This window comes from Clavelina lepadiformis, chromosome 8 (genome assembly GCF_947623445.1).
Source record: "Clavelina lepadiformis chromosome 8, kaClaLepa1.1, whole genome shotgun sequence".
NCBI classification, from domain to species: Eukaryota; Metazoa; Chordata; class Ascidiacea; order Aplousobranchia; family Clavelinidae; genus Clavelina; species Clavelina lepadiformis.
The window spans coordinates 2,147,147-2,164,076 of record NC_135247.1 but is presented as its reverse complement, the minus strand read 5'-3'; the positions used below and the strand labels follow the sequence as shown (position 1 = coordinate 2,164,076).

General features: G+C 38.3%; 2 protein-coding genes across 3 annotated transcripts; both read left to right on the top strand.

Moving 5' to 3' along the window:
• Window positions 1–280: 280 nt before the first annotated feature.
• Window positions 281–7,054, top strand: LOC143468684 (uncharacterized). Of its 2 annotated transcripts, none has more exons than XM_076966029.1 (12): window positions 281–488; window positions 2,877–2,998; window positions 3,233–3,377; window positions 3,560–3,703; window positions 3,899–4,060; window positions 4,305–4,487; window positions 4,705–4,800; window positions 4,910–4,989; window positions 5,230–5,326; window positions 5,447–5,652; window positions 5,866–6,016; window positions 6,503–7,054. In XM_076966029.1, the coding sequence occupies exons 1-12, from the start codon at window positions 309–311 to the stop codon at window positions 6,605–6,607; spliced, it is 1,671 nt and encodes a 556-aa protein (XP_076822144.1). In that variant the 5' UTR covers window positions 281–308; the 3' UTR covers window positions 6,608–7,054. The 2 variants fall into 2 exon arrangements, with proteins under 2 accessions (XP_076822144.1, XP_076822145.1); XM_076966030.1 differs by lacking the exon at window positions 281–488 and adding an exon at window positions 534–1,419.
• Window positions 7,055–8,949: 1,895 nt separating this feature from the next.
• On the top strand, window positions 8,950–14,261 carry LOC143468683 (uncharacterized). Its single transcript, XM_076966028.1, has 13 exons — window positions 8,950–9,784; window positions 9,864–10,037; window positions 10,423–10,544; window positions 10,686–10,830; window positions 10,944–11,087; window positions 11,312–11,473; window positions 11,845–12,009; window positions 12,117–12,227; window positions 12,430–12,509; window positions 12,755–12,851; window positions 13,385–13,590; window positions 13,676–13,826; window positions 13,916–14,261. The coding sequence occupies exons 1-13, from the start codon at window positions 9,761–9,763 to the stop codon at window positions 14,018–14,020; spliced, it is 1,686 nt and encodes a 561-aa protein (XP_076822143.1). The 5' UTR covers window positions 8,950–9,760; the 3' UTR covers window positions 14,021–14,261.
• Window positions 14,262–16,930: the final 2,669 nt, after the last annotated feature.

Genomic DNA, 16,930 nt, shown 5'->3' with positions numbered 1-16,930 from the left:
TGGTAGGCTATAACGCTGTCAAAAATAGTCGTTGGCTTCTCGACACAGGTATTTCCTTGGGCAGAAACTGTAGGTTTATTAGAACTGTAACGCTTGTGCGGTGATTTTAAGATTTAGTCAAGGCGGAACTGCAATAGCTGTCAATACCAGTGACGTCATACTTGTGTAACAACTCTTGTGTCGATTCAACGTGTTTGTGTAAGAAAGAAGGAAGCACTAAGAATGGAATAAGACAAGCAGTCACGCATTAGGATTAGGTTGTTAAGTAAGACGTTTATAATGTGTACTGACTCCGGTTTTTTTTAGATATGTTAACCCTAGTTGAACACGCTGTCTATTTGGCACTTTTGCTGTGGATTTACTATCCATTATACCTGCTCGGTTCAGCACTTATCAAGCTGAAGCTATGGATTAATCGAGTAAAGCAAATCTCCGGATTCCGATACATTTATCAAGGTGTCATGACTCCACTGTCTTCAAAATGCAAGGTGGTTTTCGAATAAGGTTTACGCGTAGGTTATCAATATGGTTTACTTAGTTAATGTGCACATGGTTTCATTAAAACAACATAGCGTTATATTTTTCTTATTATCTCTGGTCCGCAGTGGTTGTTTACGCCTCTTCAAATCTGTTGTGTTTAATATAACACTTTGGAAAATATGCAAAAACTGCTTACAAACAACACAAAACCTTAAATGGTTTACGTATTAACTCCCATTATTATAACCCATAAGATGTATGCGGTTTACTCAGACCAAAACAATCCCTCTACAGAACAGATAACTAGACAAAAACCAACACTTTGAAAATAATGTTTGTGACAGACCATATTTTAGAGATTTTCGGTTAGTTGTTAGAAGGCAATAGAATGAAATTCGATAAATGCTCACGTGGTTAGGAAGTTTATTATGCTGTCGACATTAATCCCGTGCTTAGACATTTGTGCACAATGCGAACGCATCAGCTCCAAGGGCAAAACGAAATTAAGCAACTTGCGAGTGTATCATCTTCACTCTGAATCAAACTATTTATCATTTACGTTAGAAACGTTTAACAGGTTATTAAACCGTTTCATTCCATTTGATAGTTAGAAAATATTGACAAATTAAAGGCTATTTGCGTTCTTCTTAATCAAACGTTCCACTTGAAAGTACGCTCTTTAAAATGTTGACGTCAAGGTTAATGTTGACGTCGTGGCTAATGTTGACGTCATGGCTAATGCTGAAGTAGTGCAGTTCAAAGCGCAGCTTGATATCCTAATTTTTACTGAGAGATGTAAGCTAAACGAAGTGACTATTTCACCGTATGAAGGTCAAGTAGCCCTTTGTTAAAGATAGGCGGTTGGGTTAGGATAATTGGTATATAAAAAGTTGATTTTAGCTATTTAGGGTTCCATTGGAGTTAAATTTAGATTACAAGGTAAATCTAGGTTACTATGTTATAATATTTAGTTTAGTTTAACAAGAAACTGTGAAAAATAACTTTGAACGCACGATTTTTTTCCCGATGAAATAGTAGCAGCCATAAGCTTAGCTAAATGGCTCGAAACTACTAACTCTGACGTAACTAAAAACAGCAACCCGCATCACCAATCAGAGATCGCTATTTTCAGAAGTGCGGGAGATTGTTTTTGCTTTGTGGCGGCAACAAAACCCCAGAAACTTTTCGTTTTTAGAAAAAGCGAGTCCGCTTGAAGATGATTTAATCCAGTCGCCAAACACTTCACTTCTGTAAGATCATTTATTTCAAGGGTCAGCAAGTTTCAGTGAACTTCAGTGGTCACCTCTTTGTGTGCAAACCAAGCAAAGTTAACCTAAGCCACACACAAAACGATAGACTTTGCACACATCCTGTACAGAACATAAACGAAACCTTTGTATTATTTAACCAGCCAACGTTTAGCAAAATAAAGATCCCTGCGCAGTGCATACAGAGCGCAGATGCGTTGCCGGGAAACGAAATCACAAGGAAATGCATGCGACGGTCATCGTGTTCAGTCGTCACATTCGCACTTGTCTGCTATGGCAAGCCATAGTCTGCACACTGATTACGTCACGGATCGAATCTGCAGGTGACACTACCAGTGTAATGTGATACAAGGATATGGCCTACAAAGCTGATGGTACAATCGAAATTTCGAGTCGCCTATTTGCAATAAATTAGCCAACTTGCAAATTTTACGGTTATGGCAACACGTTAACTCTATGCTACTGAGCTTTTTGCATCAGCAAATATACGTAGGTTATGTGACCAAATCAAATATCCTTTTGTTTAGCTATTGAGGTACTGAACTCAAAGAAACGGTTACAATGCCATATTTCAACCTAATTCGCTTCATCCAATACTTTTCACTTCTTTGTTGTATTCAGAATTTCCATCTAAGCTTGACCAATGTACAGTACCGGTATGTCAGGTACATAACCAGTCACAGGACTACCTTAAATTGTAAGCGGTGATGCGAAAAAAACAAACATGTTTGTGTGCGAGTGCGTTGACGTGGGACGATCGCATTCAGTGCACAAAAAAATTGCATCTCACTGCAAGGCAAGCTTCCGCAGGTCGTCCAAGGTAACATTTTTTGGGCGAATCGAATCCAGTGTGCAACTACGCTGCAAAGTTAGTAGCATAAATCCATCTTGCTGTAGCAAGGTTGTTATTGTTTCAACAATGCTTTCTTTACGGGTTTCACGACTCGCTTCAGTGACCAAGGTTAGGGCTCACTTTAATATATAAATGTGAACAAATTTCATGTCATTCGCGGGAAGTTTTTCGACCGCGTGTCTTGGCGCTGATTTCTGTTCTTATCATTCTCTGCAAATTATTTGACCAATCAGCATCAATAACTGGTACCGTTATTTTTTGCGGCCCTTGCGCAGGTCAGTGACGTCGGTTTAATCTCAACGGATGAAGAAGTCGATTTTCTCACGCACCGCAGTCTATCTTACGTCACAAGAATGACGTTGTGGACCGCGAAAGAGCTTTCGAAATTGGCAGTAAGGCAAGTTTTGATAAATTATTGCAAAATAATTGTTTATTTCCCGTAATTAATTGTGTTTTAAGAGTCACGATCAACAAATTTTTAGCTAAATGGTGTAAAAGTGCATCTGCATATTTTGATGTTAATTACGGAAGTATTTTGCATATTAAAGTGCACATTAAACGAGCTGAAAGTGCATCGCGTGATGTCTTGCTTCTATATTTAGATGTTATGTTACTTTTTAATTAAAAATAGACGACAAAAGATTGAATTGATTTCGGACAGCCAGCTCTGCTACGTCCTATTCAACACGGTTTATGCGCACTTTTTAAACTGGTGCGAGGAAAAGGGCATGTACTGCTTTGATCTGACCACGATGGAACAATTTACCCTATTTGAGGTAGAAATTTTCTCCATAATTTCAACAGACACTATGACCACACAAGTGTGAAAAATAACACGTTGTTAACAGGCTTTAATACTGATTTAAAAGTTTCGGGTTTATAACAAAAAAACTTTTGGATTCTGTTGTTGCAATTACAAAAGAACACAGTAACCTTCCATCTTCTCTTGTTCTTTCAGGGATTTTACTGGGATGCGAGGCGCGTTTACGTTGATCCAGACAAGGAAAAGATCGTCATCGAGATGGAGAGTGAGGAGGAGTTTCATTCGGACTGTGCACGCCACGATCGACCGGATTATGACCTCGCTAAGCTTCATTTGCAGGTGATATCGACCACAAACGAAGCCCAGTGAAAACTGTCTTGTTTCTAGACCGTTTTGGAAGCCTTATTAAATATACACAGTTCTTTTGTTGTCTGGCTGGCGAAATCGTGTGGACACTACGCGTTTTGCAATATACTTGTGCTGGTTATTTTGGTTATGTACCCGACGACTGACGGTGATAATGTCATGCTATAGGTCTGTATGTCTTACTACGCACCAGGACTCGGACACAATTACGTGCATTTCGTTTTCCCGAGCGCCGTCTGCATCTACGCGAAACGACATCTGTCAGAGTCGAGCTTTCTCTACAAGCTGCTGGCACCGCATTTTCGCTTCATGGAGCGACTTAACTACCAGGTAAAATTACGTTACGTCGTAAAATACAAGAGAACTATGACTCGTTTAGTTTTTTATTGTTTATTCACTGGATAAGTAACAGACAAGTAGCCTACAATGTGGCAACAAAATAGTAATAATACAAAAACAAAATACAAGTACCATGTGTGTTTTGATTGAGCGAACCTATGGTCATGTTGGAAAGTTTAAACATCGGTTAAAGTTGTGTAAATAATTTTTTACTTCTATGTCTCTTTTTGCGAAGGCTTTGAGAATTTGCCACGCTTCATCCAACACGAGGACATTGTTTGATCGTGGCTTTTGCTTCTGGAAACCATTCCCTGTAACTAAGGAACAATTTTCCAGCAAAATGGCCTCGCAGTTGGAAAAATATTACATTGAGCTGGGATCGAAAGATTACTCGGCCGAAGTAAAAGAATCGCCCCCGGTTGGTTTTAAAAAACGATTTAATTTCGGGAAGGTTTCTGGTAGAAATGTCATTTTAAATTGTGTAAAATTCTAAGAACGCGGTAGTTTAAACCATCATACTTTTAGCGAACGGATACTGTTAGATTGTGAAGTTACAGTAGTTGCAAAAGTTCTTTTAATTACTTTATTTTCAATAAAGTTTTCGAAATTGACTAAGTTATAACTTATTTTGGTAGGAAGAGACCAGCAGAGCTTCAAAATCGGTGAAACCCCAAAAGCGAGAACACTCCATTTTCCCACCGACATTTGTAGATAACCAAGACATGCAAAAGGTAAATCGACTTCATGTCTTTCATCATTGTCATATCACAATTCGATTGTTTGCTGCACTTAATTTTAGTGAGTGCTATTTTTATAGGATCAGTTATTATTGTTTTACAGATTCCTTACTTTAGTTATTTGAGCCAGTATTACTCGGTAATAAGGCAATTCATCGCCGAAATGGAGCCATTTATCGACACGTAGGTGTTATTTAACGGTATGAAACATGGGTTCAGTCTATACCTCAAAGGTTAAAACTATCTAGAGATCTTTAGCAATGTAATTTTATATTCAAAGCACGAATATTCATTGAAAAAGAAGCCAATAAGTTGCCATTTCGTGCCAAAGCCTCAGCGAGTTCTGGTTTTGTTCTTAGTAATAAGTCACAACACAGCGCACGTTTAAACTTCAAGGACCTGAGGTTATTTTGCTGTGTTTAGAGACGAGTGGACGCAGTTGCAAACTTCGATCTCTCGTCACGTCCCACGCTTTGAACGAGTGAACAAAGTTGACGCAATCGCTACGTTTATTCATCTGGTACAAAATGATCTAAATTTGGGTTAAACATTGGTATAAACATCCTTATGTAAATGTTATTGTGACGTAGCAACAAACTGCACTCAGCTGTGCTATGTGATAATATTAATTGTGACGTAGGTCGCTATTGTTCATTCCGCGGATCATTCGAGTTACACGGACTTCTTTGCGCGGAGTCACGGATGCATGAGCATTAGGACTCCGTTTGAAAAGTTTTCCAACAAGGAATTTTGGAGCTCGTTTCAGGCGGAAACCGGAACTCCAGTTGATGCAATTAAGAAAAATCCAGTTCGGCTTATACGTCAACGTGACGTCATGAGAATGAGGTTTGTTGAATGAACTACGAAAAAAAGCTCGCATTGGTATAAATTTTTATACGAAAAAATCTTGGATTTGGTGATATAATTTGCTAGAAAAGTTCTCACTCGGTTTGTGACAAGTTTTTAAAATAAGGGTTCCTTGCAACCCCTTGTAGTGCAAGGTGCTAATGCGTACATGTTATTGCCCCGTTTTAACACCATCTTCTACGGTATTTCTAGATGTTTTCTTAACGTTTTCGTCGATTACGTTCCGTCTCCTACTTGTGACCTGTCTTTGGTGAAAACCAACTACGACTTTCAAAACAACGAAGCTGATATTCTGGTCAGGAATTTCATATCAAAGCTGCGTTGTCTAGATGGAAATTTAAAGGTAATAAAATGCGTATTTTGTTGTATTTCGAAAATTTGAAGATTCCAACTCTTCCATTGTCAAAGTTTTTGTTGTCTACACTGTAAATGTTTTTCTCATTAAAAGGTTTAAGTAAGAGTTCTGAATCTGTCCTGATTCGGTCCTTGCCAGATTAATATTTTTCGTGAGACGTAATTTTGAACAGCATTAGCCTATAGTTCTGCCCATTTTACGACTTCCGACCATAAAAATTGCTTCTGTTTGAACAATTTTCGACATCCATGCTTTCGGGTTTAATGTCATGACTCATGAGAGAAATATTGTCAATTGTGGGATTTTGCGACAGGAAAACGTCATAGACGCATGTCCATCCCAAGCTGTGAGGTTTCTGTACATAAAGCGGTGAATTCTTGCGTCATTTACTGTTCTTTGTTTTTCAGTATGACGTAAGACGTTGTTTTTCGTTGACGTTTTGCGTAAAAACTATAAAACCTTTGTTATTCACAGATCCAAGAATCACCGTTAAAATTCACGAGGAACGAAAACGATTTTAGGCCGTCGGGTTTACAGATTGCCAAACTGGACACCCTGGTGAGGTCGAATTGTTACTGATTTTGCGATGAATCAACGTCAAAGCTTTTATACCGTTGTGAGGGAAATTGCTTGCTGACTGATTCCCCAGCTTTTTTGTGAACTGCGCGTTTGAACTGTGACGAGAACTGACTCTTTTGAAAATGAGAGAGTCATCAGCGTCCAACCGTGTGCCACATATTTAACTTTTAAATGACTCCGTTATTTGTAGTTGCACTCTGAAGCCAAATTGACCAAGAATTTTGATAACTAGTGGCTATAACATTTCTATTTCGTGTTGAAATCATTATAAACCATCACGATAAACACGTTTCTGTACACCACCATCTGAGGTGTTGTCCCGGTTTTGATGGTGTTTTATATTTTTTAATTTCTGCAGCAAGGTGTTGGCGTTTTCTTTTTTTATCAAGGTATTGTCATATCGTGTGTTTTGAGACGTTTGAAAATAAAACACTGTGTTCGTTGTAACTATATCTCATAAAAGGGAAACTTGTTGTAATTAGTTGGGAATGCAATTGATATGCGACGAAATAGAATCACGACAAAATGGGTGGACGAGTGTTTTGATGCAGAGACAAGGCTTTGGCTAAACAAGAGATATAAAATATAACAGTAGCCTACAGTTTTACAGTAAAACTACCACAACTTGGCAATATTCATGTTTACAAAATTGCAGCCGGGTATTTATTTATGTATATTTTGGCCTATGCTTTAATTTGATCAAGTAACGCAAAAAATCATTGAAACAACGTCTGTTTTCTTGTCGTGTCATCAACACCACGTCATTAACTCATGCCAGACGCACTGAAATTATCTTTAGAAGGTTGACTACGCTACTTAGCGACGAAAATATATTGCTCTTTGCCGATTTTACTTGAAACAATTTCGAAGGTGGAGTAAGCCAGTAAAAAAGGAAAAATCAATCACTTAAAAGAGTAGCAAAAAACAAGTAAAACTTTGTGTGGTTTCTGCATTACCATCCGACAAGTAACCTGCTGTACAAGTTTTTACCGGACTGGTTATACGTATAATCTACTCAGGCATGTCTTGAAACATTGTTTATGATGTCACTTATCACAGTCGGGAAATAACTTTCAATGTGTCGATAACTGTAGCAGTATTCTTTACACTGCAAGGGTCGGCAACCTACGGCCCGCGGGCCGGATCCAGCCCGCCATGCGAAAAGGTCCAGCCCGAGACATATTAATTAGTTATCACAAGAATACGGCCCGCCGTTTCTTATTGAGTTTCAAACTGCAGTGTTAGCTCTGTTTAAAAAGTTTGTGGTATTGTTACGCCATTAGTACGTCGTAGTAGTCTATTGTTACGCCATAAATCTGGTGCGAAGGCTGTAGACTAGTATCTCGTACTAAGTACTAAGTACTAAGTAGTAAGTACGAGATACTAGCGAGTACGTGGACGCCAATACCTTTCCCGAAAAATTTCAAATGGACTTTCTTGAAATGCAATGCAGTGACGAATTGAAGGCAAAATTTCATACAAAAGGCACATCGCTGCTTAACTTTTACAAAAAGTACGTTCTTGCAAGTGGTCTTTATCCCAGCTTGACCAACAATGCAAACGAAATGGCATCGATGTTTGGTAGCACGTACACATGTGAACAAATGTTTTCAAAAATGAAATTCACGAAGAGCAAGCTAAGATCACGCGTTTCGGACGCCCATTTAGAAAATGTTCTGGTTCTTGCTTCATCTGACTTGTCACCAGATGTTGAAAAACTTTCACAAAGCAAGCAGCATCAAGTGTCACATTAATACTGTGTTGTTGAAGTGTGAATACATATACTGTATTTTGCTCTTTTTGTGATTGGTATGATTCAGATTGGAGCAATATAGCGTAATATACTGAAGTGAGTGTGAATTATAGTATTAATGAAAATTCCGGCCCGCCAAAGAGTTGTACACTCGACATTTGGCCCGTGACTAGCAAAAGGTTGCCGATCCCTGCTTTACAGTATAAAAAGATGCTGAAATTCTAGCAACTTTAACATAACGTCTTTAAAATAACTGACAAAAGATCGAAATGCATGGGAAATAAATATTTTTTTCTATTTTCAACATATATAACCGAGCTGACATGTTTGTCGGTTGGGTTCCTCACTAAGACGGACGTGGTGGAGATTTTCTCCGCAGTACACAAAGTTTCAACTCGATTGGTGACACGTTTAGAGGTTATTTATAAGAAAATGCTGCGGGAATGTACGAACTGGAAATGTACGTATTCCACGTTTATCTTCTAGAAAGCGACGGACCGAGAAGAATGTTGTGCTAGAAATAACCATCTCAAACAAGAGAGTGTCCGTAAAGGATTTCTCCCAAACAATAACATTTCGACGGAAGTGACTTTAAAATAAGACCGCACCCTTAGATTTTCTCTTTTTTAGATTGGACGCTTTGATTCAGATCACGGCACTTTCCTTGTTACGACGTAATCAACACCGTAAGTAGCAATGTACGTCACAAGACGCGGTCTTCACTGTTACAGGAGAATCAGAACTTGGCCACGTAATCATAAAGGCTAAACAAGGTTTCGTGCCAGAAAAATGAATTCCAACAAAACGTGACACAGTTTAAAGCGTGTAAAGTGTATGACTAAAACCGACTTCTTGTAAAACAATGCAAAGAGGCGACAAAAAGACGTTTTTCTTGCTAACGTTAATTATTTATTGCTGCCTGATTAAACAGATAATTGAAAATACTTAATAAGACTACATGCATTTTTATGGACAGTGTACTTTGCAAGTGTGTAAATTTAGAAAGCAACATGTTTGTTTCTTGTTTGTGCTCACTGCGTACAAGAATTCAACCAATGCCAGACATAAACTTAAAATACCAACCGAGCAACGATCTTACAGCTCACTAGAAAAACACTGTTACACGCATGGTTGGTCAAGCGGAAAGATCACTACCGATGCTGGTATATAAAGATGTGCGCTTTGCAAATCTTATCAAAGTTTGAACTTATGACTTAGTCTGCATTTTCATAAGTCGTCAACAACCTTTATTTTTTTGTGAGAGATTTTGTACCTTGCAGTGCACATTTATACCGGTATAGCGCATTCGAAAGGCTTTTTTTGCCAAAAGTTATCGGAAAACTGACTACTATCGGTGGAAAAGATTCAGAAATAACAAGGTTTCCTTTATCAGGGTAAAAATGAAGCGGATATTGCCGGAATGGGTGCGTTGTATGTCATTTACTTGTACTTACAGCACGGCATGTCTTATAGATGTCCCATAATTTGTACTTTCAATTTCAGGTGTTTGATGTTATTGGTTGGATGATATACGGCGGGCTCATGACTATCTACCTTCCGATGTACGCTCTCGGATATCTGACGATTCGAAAAAATATCGCTAAGTTAAAGCTCCTTAAATTCTTGGGATTTAAAAGCAACAAAGCGAAACTTGGCTTAGTTAGCCGCCGGAGCCGGGTGAGATTATTAGGCTTTGTGTACTTGAAATTGGATCAGCAACAACTATTTTATGACGTGCACTACTAGGCTACTCCTCGCTTGCGTATACTTTTATCGATTAACATGTTTGGAAGATTTTGTTTTTTTTTCAACCGTTTGAGTTAATTCAATAGTCAAAAATCTCTTAATTTCCAGAAATAAATATTTAATCATAAAATAGTAGATACTGTTTTACGATTGAATGAACTTAATTTTTTACTTGTTGTATAGTTTTAGTTAAGTTAATGTAGTTTTACTTTTACTACCCTTACTGTTACTTTTTTACTTGATGTTTTTACTTGACGTACTTAACTTACTTAATTTACTTTACTTTTACTTAACTTCAAGGAACTGAATGTTTCAGGTGACCGATATAAGCGAAGTGTCAGCAGAGGAAGAGATCGACTTCCAAAGTCACAGAAGTCTCGGATATGTTCATAGGATGACGTTGTGGACGCCTAAAGAAATTGTCAAAGCAATCCTTGGGTAAGACGTTTTACGTATGTTATTAATTTTACGCTTTACGTACGTCGTTAATTAATATTTCAAAGAAAAATATATAAAACGCATTTGGAACGCAAATTTTTGACAAAAGTACAAATTACAAACTTGTGTTTCTATACACAGACGTCAGAAACTGAATTTGATCAGCGATGAACAACTCGCTTACGTCATATTAGCAACAACTTTTTCCCATGCAGTGAAATGGGACGAGAAACGAAAAATGTTCTGCCTGTCGATGCTTGAACTGCAGAATTATTTCCTTTTCCAGGTGTGCCCCTTTAAATAATTCTTAATAAAATCAACCGACACTTAACGAACACAAAAAAGAAACGAGCAAAAGCAAGCAAAAAACTGTCAGATGAGATAAAATATTTTTGAAAGGGATTCTACTGGGACGCTAGACAGATCTTCGTGGACGCTGACGGAAGCAGGATAATAATCCAGATGGATGACGGGTCTGAGTTCTCATCGGACTGTGAACCTGCGCAAAGATCCGACTACAAGCTAGCTAAGCTTCATGCTCAGGTTGATAAAAGACGAACGTTTTTGGCTCCTTTTTAATAGAATTGTACATAAACAGTATGCTAAAAAAGAATAGCAGGGAGAGCAATTGTACGAATAGACATACTCGTGCATATAAGTAGTCCATGCATTCTTTGTATGTTACTCACGTAAGAATAGTTGCCGTGTCCTACTTTCCGATAACAATGCTCCGTTGTTTGTTGTCAGCAAAGGTTTTTTCTTTGCAGGTCTGCCTGTCCTATTTCGCCCCAGGTTTATCCCATAATTACGTGCATTTTGTCTTCCCGAGCGCGGTTTGCGTTTTGGCAAAAAACAAACTAAACCATCAATCGACCCTCTACAAGCTTCTTTCCCCCCACTTTCGTTTCACTGAGCGCATAAATTATCAGGTGAGTGACGGGGCTTAGATACAATTTTAGGTTATTACATGAGATTATACTTAAATTTGATCCTTTATAAATCGCGTGATTATGCCGGAAAACACGAAAACATCGGTAACTACATACTGGCAAGACCGGGCGATGCTATGCTTCGTGTTTCTTGATAACCTTATCCGACAGCAGGATGAGGGTATTTTCAAAAAATATGCTAAGCATGATAAACACGCAAGAGACTTGTTGTCTTTGTCTAACACAAAATTCGTGGTGCATGACGCACTGATTTAAGTGCAGCATTTTCAATTCTAAAGTGCAGTGGGGCTACTTTGCAGTAAAAGTCTGTAAACGTTTAAACCAACATTTGCGTTTCATACCGGATCAAGGCTTTAAAGGTCGGGAAAGCGACGAGTAACCGACAGACTTTGATTGACCGGTTTTTCTTCTTCTGGCAACCATTTCCCATCACACGGGAGCAATTTGTGGAGAATGTTGCTGTTAAGTGTAAGAATTATTACCACGAATGCGGGTCGCCTGATTACCGTACCGAGGTTGGTGGGACTGAAATTTCTATGAAGTAAAACATATCGAAGTGTGATGAACGTATTTACGATCCTTATTCTTGACGCGGAGATAATATTTGAAGGATTTGTTTCAGCTGCGGACAAGATCGGCGACACGACTTCCGTCTGTAGTTGAGGAAGACAACACGGAGAGAAATCACTTTCTCTTCCCGCCCGCGTACGTCACAAAAAAAGACATGCAGAAAGTGAGTAAAAAGAAGCATATTTGAAAGGAATTACCGAATTAGAACTCTTTCAAATTGCCGACAACTTCTGCCAACCGCAATTTCACGAATATTGTGTAAACCTATTGGTTCAGTGCAGCCATTAAAATATTTAAGGATGCAAAGTGAGTTGTGGTTTCGGTTTAGTGAGCTTAATCGAATTAACATGCAACGATTTCTACAGCTTCCATATATGGCGTTCTTGGCTGAATATTACTTTGTTGTGCGGAGATTCGTCAAAGCAATGGAACCGTTTATTGACAAGTAAGACAATAGTTTGTAACATAGTTCATGGGGTTAGTGACGTCATCAGCGTATGACATCAAGGAGTCAGCCACGGCAATTTAAGTTGTTCAAGGCACGTGACACCGGTGAACATTCATCGAGCAATAATGCAACATTGCTTCTGGGAAGGCAAAAAGTATTAATATTGCGCCGGGTAGAATTAATGTGTTCCATGTGAGTCAGGAAATAACAACATGTCTCATTTGTTGTATTTATTTCTCAAGGTCGGAATGGAAAATGCTAGCAGAGGAAATTTCGGTTCATGTTCCAAGATTCAATCAAGTCAACATGGTGGATGCCATTGCAACATTTATCCATCAGGTGCATAAATAACTTCTTTCTTCAAAGTCAGCATAAAAGCATAATCTTACAACTTGTTTACCCGATGATTTTATGAGAGCTGCTGCTAGCTTAGTTTCGGACATAACATCGTTTGTTCGAACAAAATATAAAACATTATCGGAAGAACATACTGTAACTCAAATAAAGATTCGAACAGAAGTAGTTACAAGAACAATTTCATGGTGTGCATTAGTTGCTACTTCCATGAAGGTCAAAGTATGTAAAGCCTACGAAACCAGCCTGCCGTCTTAAAATCTTTATCTTATTGTCGCTTGTTTAGGATTTAGTAAGCTCATGGTACTTGAAAACGGTTTCAACCGTTTTCACAATATTTTTGATTGAAAACAGGAGACGTTTTGATTGTACGTTACGAAAGATCCTTGCACTTCGTTACACAACATAAGAACTACATCCACAAGCTTAACATAAAGCTTAATATTTTTCTAGACAGTGTTCTCAAGCGAGGGTTAATATTCATGGAATTAATAGCATTTTAAACTATGTCCATGCAGGTTGGTGTCGTTCACTTCTGTGACCACGACAGCTATGTCCGTTATTTCGCATATAAATACGGCTGCATGACCATACGGGCACCTTTCGAGAGTTTCGAGTCGGAGGATCATTGGAAAAATGTCTGTCATCAGATGGGTCTTGAACTTAATGCGGTGAAAAAGGACCCCCTATTACTTCTTTCTCAAACTGATATCATGAGAGCCAGGTTGGTCTCCAGCAACTTTGGTTTCACGATTGATACTTTAGCGCTCTCTCGCGGATGAGTTTTATTAAGTTGAACACTCGCGCAGGTGTTTCATCAATCTGTTTGTCGATTACATCCCCAATCCCAATCTTGACCTGCGTCTGACATCGACCGAGTACAATTTTGATCAAGTTGGGCCGCAAGAGGCCGCAATGGATTTCTTAGCACAACTAGAAGCTCTTGACTCCAAGCTTAAGGTGAGTTAGCAGTTAGTTACAAGTACAAATATCTTTAATGTTAGAAATGTAGCCTACGTGGTTATCCTTATCTCGCTTTTTCTTTACAGAAAGAGAAGTGCCCGATCAATATTCCAGTTAATCGAGGCGAACCTAGATCCGTTGGGACGCAAATCACACGTTTAAATGATATGATACGTTCTGTGTGCTTTTGAGCATATTGCAGTCGTCGTTATCATCACTTTTGAAATGCAATATTATCTATGATCATATGCTTGCGATTCCTTTCAATATCTCTAACTTATTAGTGTAGTTCTCAAACGGGGGATTGCGGTCCAGAAAGGGAAAATCTAAACGGGATTGTGACCGAAATTACCAAGTATTTTTTGAATGTCATCAGACATCAGACATAGCTAAGGCTGCAAATTGTAGGCTTAATCACTGTTATAAAAAATGGATATTTTATACCGAATATGAATGCAATTTCGTTTTTATCGAAACTGCACACGAAACATCTGTATGTTAATAAGTTTAACTTATCTGCTAAACTAAACAAAAACAAGAAAATATATGGACAATGGTGTGGCGTATGTGGTTATAAGGGTCACCCGTGTGGAGTATGTGGCTTCCAGAGTTTTCGTTTCTTTTCAGTGGCAGGACGCCAACCGCCACAATGGGTCTAAGGTTTTGCACTGGAAATTGAATGACTGATGAGTGATGACTGTGAGTCACTGTCCCTGGAAAAGGATCGAACATGGCATCGCGGTGACAAATATGCGACCTCGGAAAATGTAAAGTTCATCTCTAATCTTTAACACCGCAATTACATGAAAGTAATGCAAAAAATGCTAAATTTTGTTTAAATTAAACGTCAAACCCATTTACGAATCTAGCAACTCAAATTCCTTGGTGGCAGCAATGGTTACGGGTAGTACCGGTATCACCCAACTAACCCCTGCTTACAGATACAAAACGTTATTAGAAAAATCACATTTTAAGTTGTACAAACATTTAAAAAGATTCCACTAGGCGCATCAAAGTAACTGCAACAACTTGCCAACTGCTGACTGGAACCACTCTTGAAGTCTGGAAATCAATTAGCCAAGCATCTTGTATGGGCCTTATTAGGCGCATGTGGCATCCACGAAAAAAATGTCACATTTTTATTATCAGAAAAATTTTAGCAAAAAAAAGTGCATTATCCTTTTCAATACTAAGTTGGTTGATACATGAAAACTTCAGCATATATAGGCTACATATATTTGTCCGATTTTCTTGCAACCTGACAATGTCGACGCAACGTAGAAGAATTGATGGTGAGTGCCGAGCTTATGAAGAATGGGAGAACAAATACTTTTTCATTTACCATATTGGTAGGCCTACGCGTTTGATTTGCAACGTTTCTTTTTCCGTAAACAAGGAATTCCACATAAAGCGCCATTATGACACGAAGCATACTAATTTTTCCAAGCATATAGGTCAGACAAGGAAAGACAAACTTAATAAGCTTAAAAAGTGAAAGAGACGAATTTAGTACGGCCTACCGAAAACTTGCAGAATTTAGTTTTGGCCCACGGTTAGGAAAAGGGTGCTGACCCCTGGCCTAGTGGCCCTAGTGGCATACAAACTGACAAATTAATTTTAAAATTTTTTAACTTAGGGCTTAATTAAAAACTAAAGCAAAAAATACTTTTACCTAGTAAGCCTAGGGCGTGAGAGTTTTAGCTCTATAAGATAATCAACGTACAATTCTCCTTGATAGCCTCTTTCCCAGTAACAGTTGCGATCTTGTTTTGGGTAGCAAAATTTTTTCGATCGACTTTACCTAACAATAGAAATTGATTCTTTTTTTAATTGCAAACATTCTCGGCTTCGGCTTGCAAAATTTTGGCTCAGATTGATAGCAAATAAATTTCTTTACAACGTGAACGAAAAACATCGACAAAAGGTGGCCCAGTTTTTATTTTACAGTGCTTTGAATCCTACACATTCAATCATTTTATTCCAGTCATTGGTTTTGTTTAACAAGAGGTCAAGTTACGTGGTCAGCGTAGCATGTGACAGGAAATGCGCATAGTATGCACGGAATGTGCGGCGCGTTTCACATGTAATTTTGCCTTGCATTTGAAGCAAAGTTTAAAAATATACTAACTTCAGGTATAAACTAAATTACTTTTATTACACGTACTGTTGATACTACGGAAATTCTTACGCATTTTAGTTTACGTCGCATGCTCCATTGACTATGTTCCTAGACGTCACATCGTGGAAGTCCCATATGGAAAGAAAAGGATATTTGTTGCACGCTTTTTGTTGCCTACTGGTGCACTCCAGTCTTTGAAAATTTCGCTGTCTGGTGGAGAAAAATCTTACGTTCCATAATTAATGGTACAAGTCCAGTACGTAGGGTTCTAACCGTTGTAAAAATAAGAACTAGGAAATATATTTTGAATATTTTTTGTTTATCGTGTAAAGAAATTCATATGCTATTTTTCTGAGCGAGGTCGTTACAAACCTAGTTCTTTGCTTAAAATGTTTGTAATTTAAAAAAGAACCATAGGCCTAGTTGGTCGACAATTTCCATTGTTAAGTAGGCCTAGCTTATAGCCTAGATAGGCGCTCGAAAAATCATGCCACTCAGACAGTAACTCGTAAAGCGTCTATTTAATTTAATTAAACCCACTAATTTCCTTTGTCTCTTGTAAACTGGAGTTAGGACGATGAAGTTCGATTTGTACGTTAATGAGTCTTGCACGCAGGTGCCCCACTTTCTCCTCAGGCCTATCCATAAGAGTGTAACAGCGCTGCTTTACTCAAGTGTCACCATTTTTGTGTACAACTTCACAAAACAAAATGTTTTAAGAGTGCAATTATCATGCTTGAAGCAACGCTGTTCAACTGTTTGTTTCCTACTGCCTAATTTGTCCATTTGCACTTTCTTGTGTTGTGGGTCTCTTGGAATTTATTCAAAGAACTCTAAAAGTCATATACCCTTCTTTGTATGTTGATCAGTGGGTAAAAGCCTCTTCGGTTTTACACAAAAGCAAAAGTAACAGATATCTTTTAAACTGACCTGTACAGTTTACTTATTGGTACTTGTTTTACTGCTTTCCAACCAAGGAAAC

What these genes read in the sequence shown, in the direction of transcription:
- LOC143468684 (XM_076966029.1), top strand. Translation starts at nt 309, where the DNA reads ATGTTAACCCTAGTTGAACACGCTGTCTATTTGGCACTTTTGCTGTGG. An exon ending in TCGCTAAGCTTCATTTGCAG is followed by an intron (nt 3,704 to 3,898) that starts GTGATATCGACC and finishes GTCATGCTATAG; the next exon opens with GTCTGTATGTCTTACTACGC. An exon ending in GTCTAGATGGAAATTTAAAG is followed by an intron (nt 6,017 to 6,502) that starts GTAATAAAATGC and finishes TGTTATTCACAG; the next exon opens with ATCCAAGAATCACCGTTAAA.
- LOC143468683 (XM_076966028.1), top strand. Translation starts at nt 9,761, where the DNA reads ATGAAGCGGATATTGCCGGAATGG. An exon ending in AGAATTATTTCCTTTTCCAG is followed by an intron (nt 10,831 to 10,943) that starts GTGTGCCCCTTT and finishes TATTTTTGAAAG; the next exon opens with GGATTCTACTGGGACGCTAG. An exon ending in CAAAAAAAGACATGCAGAAA is followed by an intron (nt 12,228 to 12,429) that starts GTGAGTAAAAAG and finishes CGATTTCTACAG; the next exon opens with CTTCCATATATGGCGTTCTT.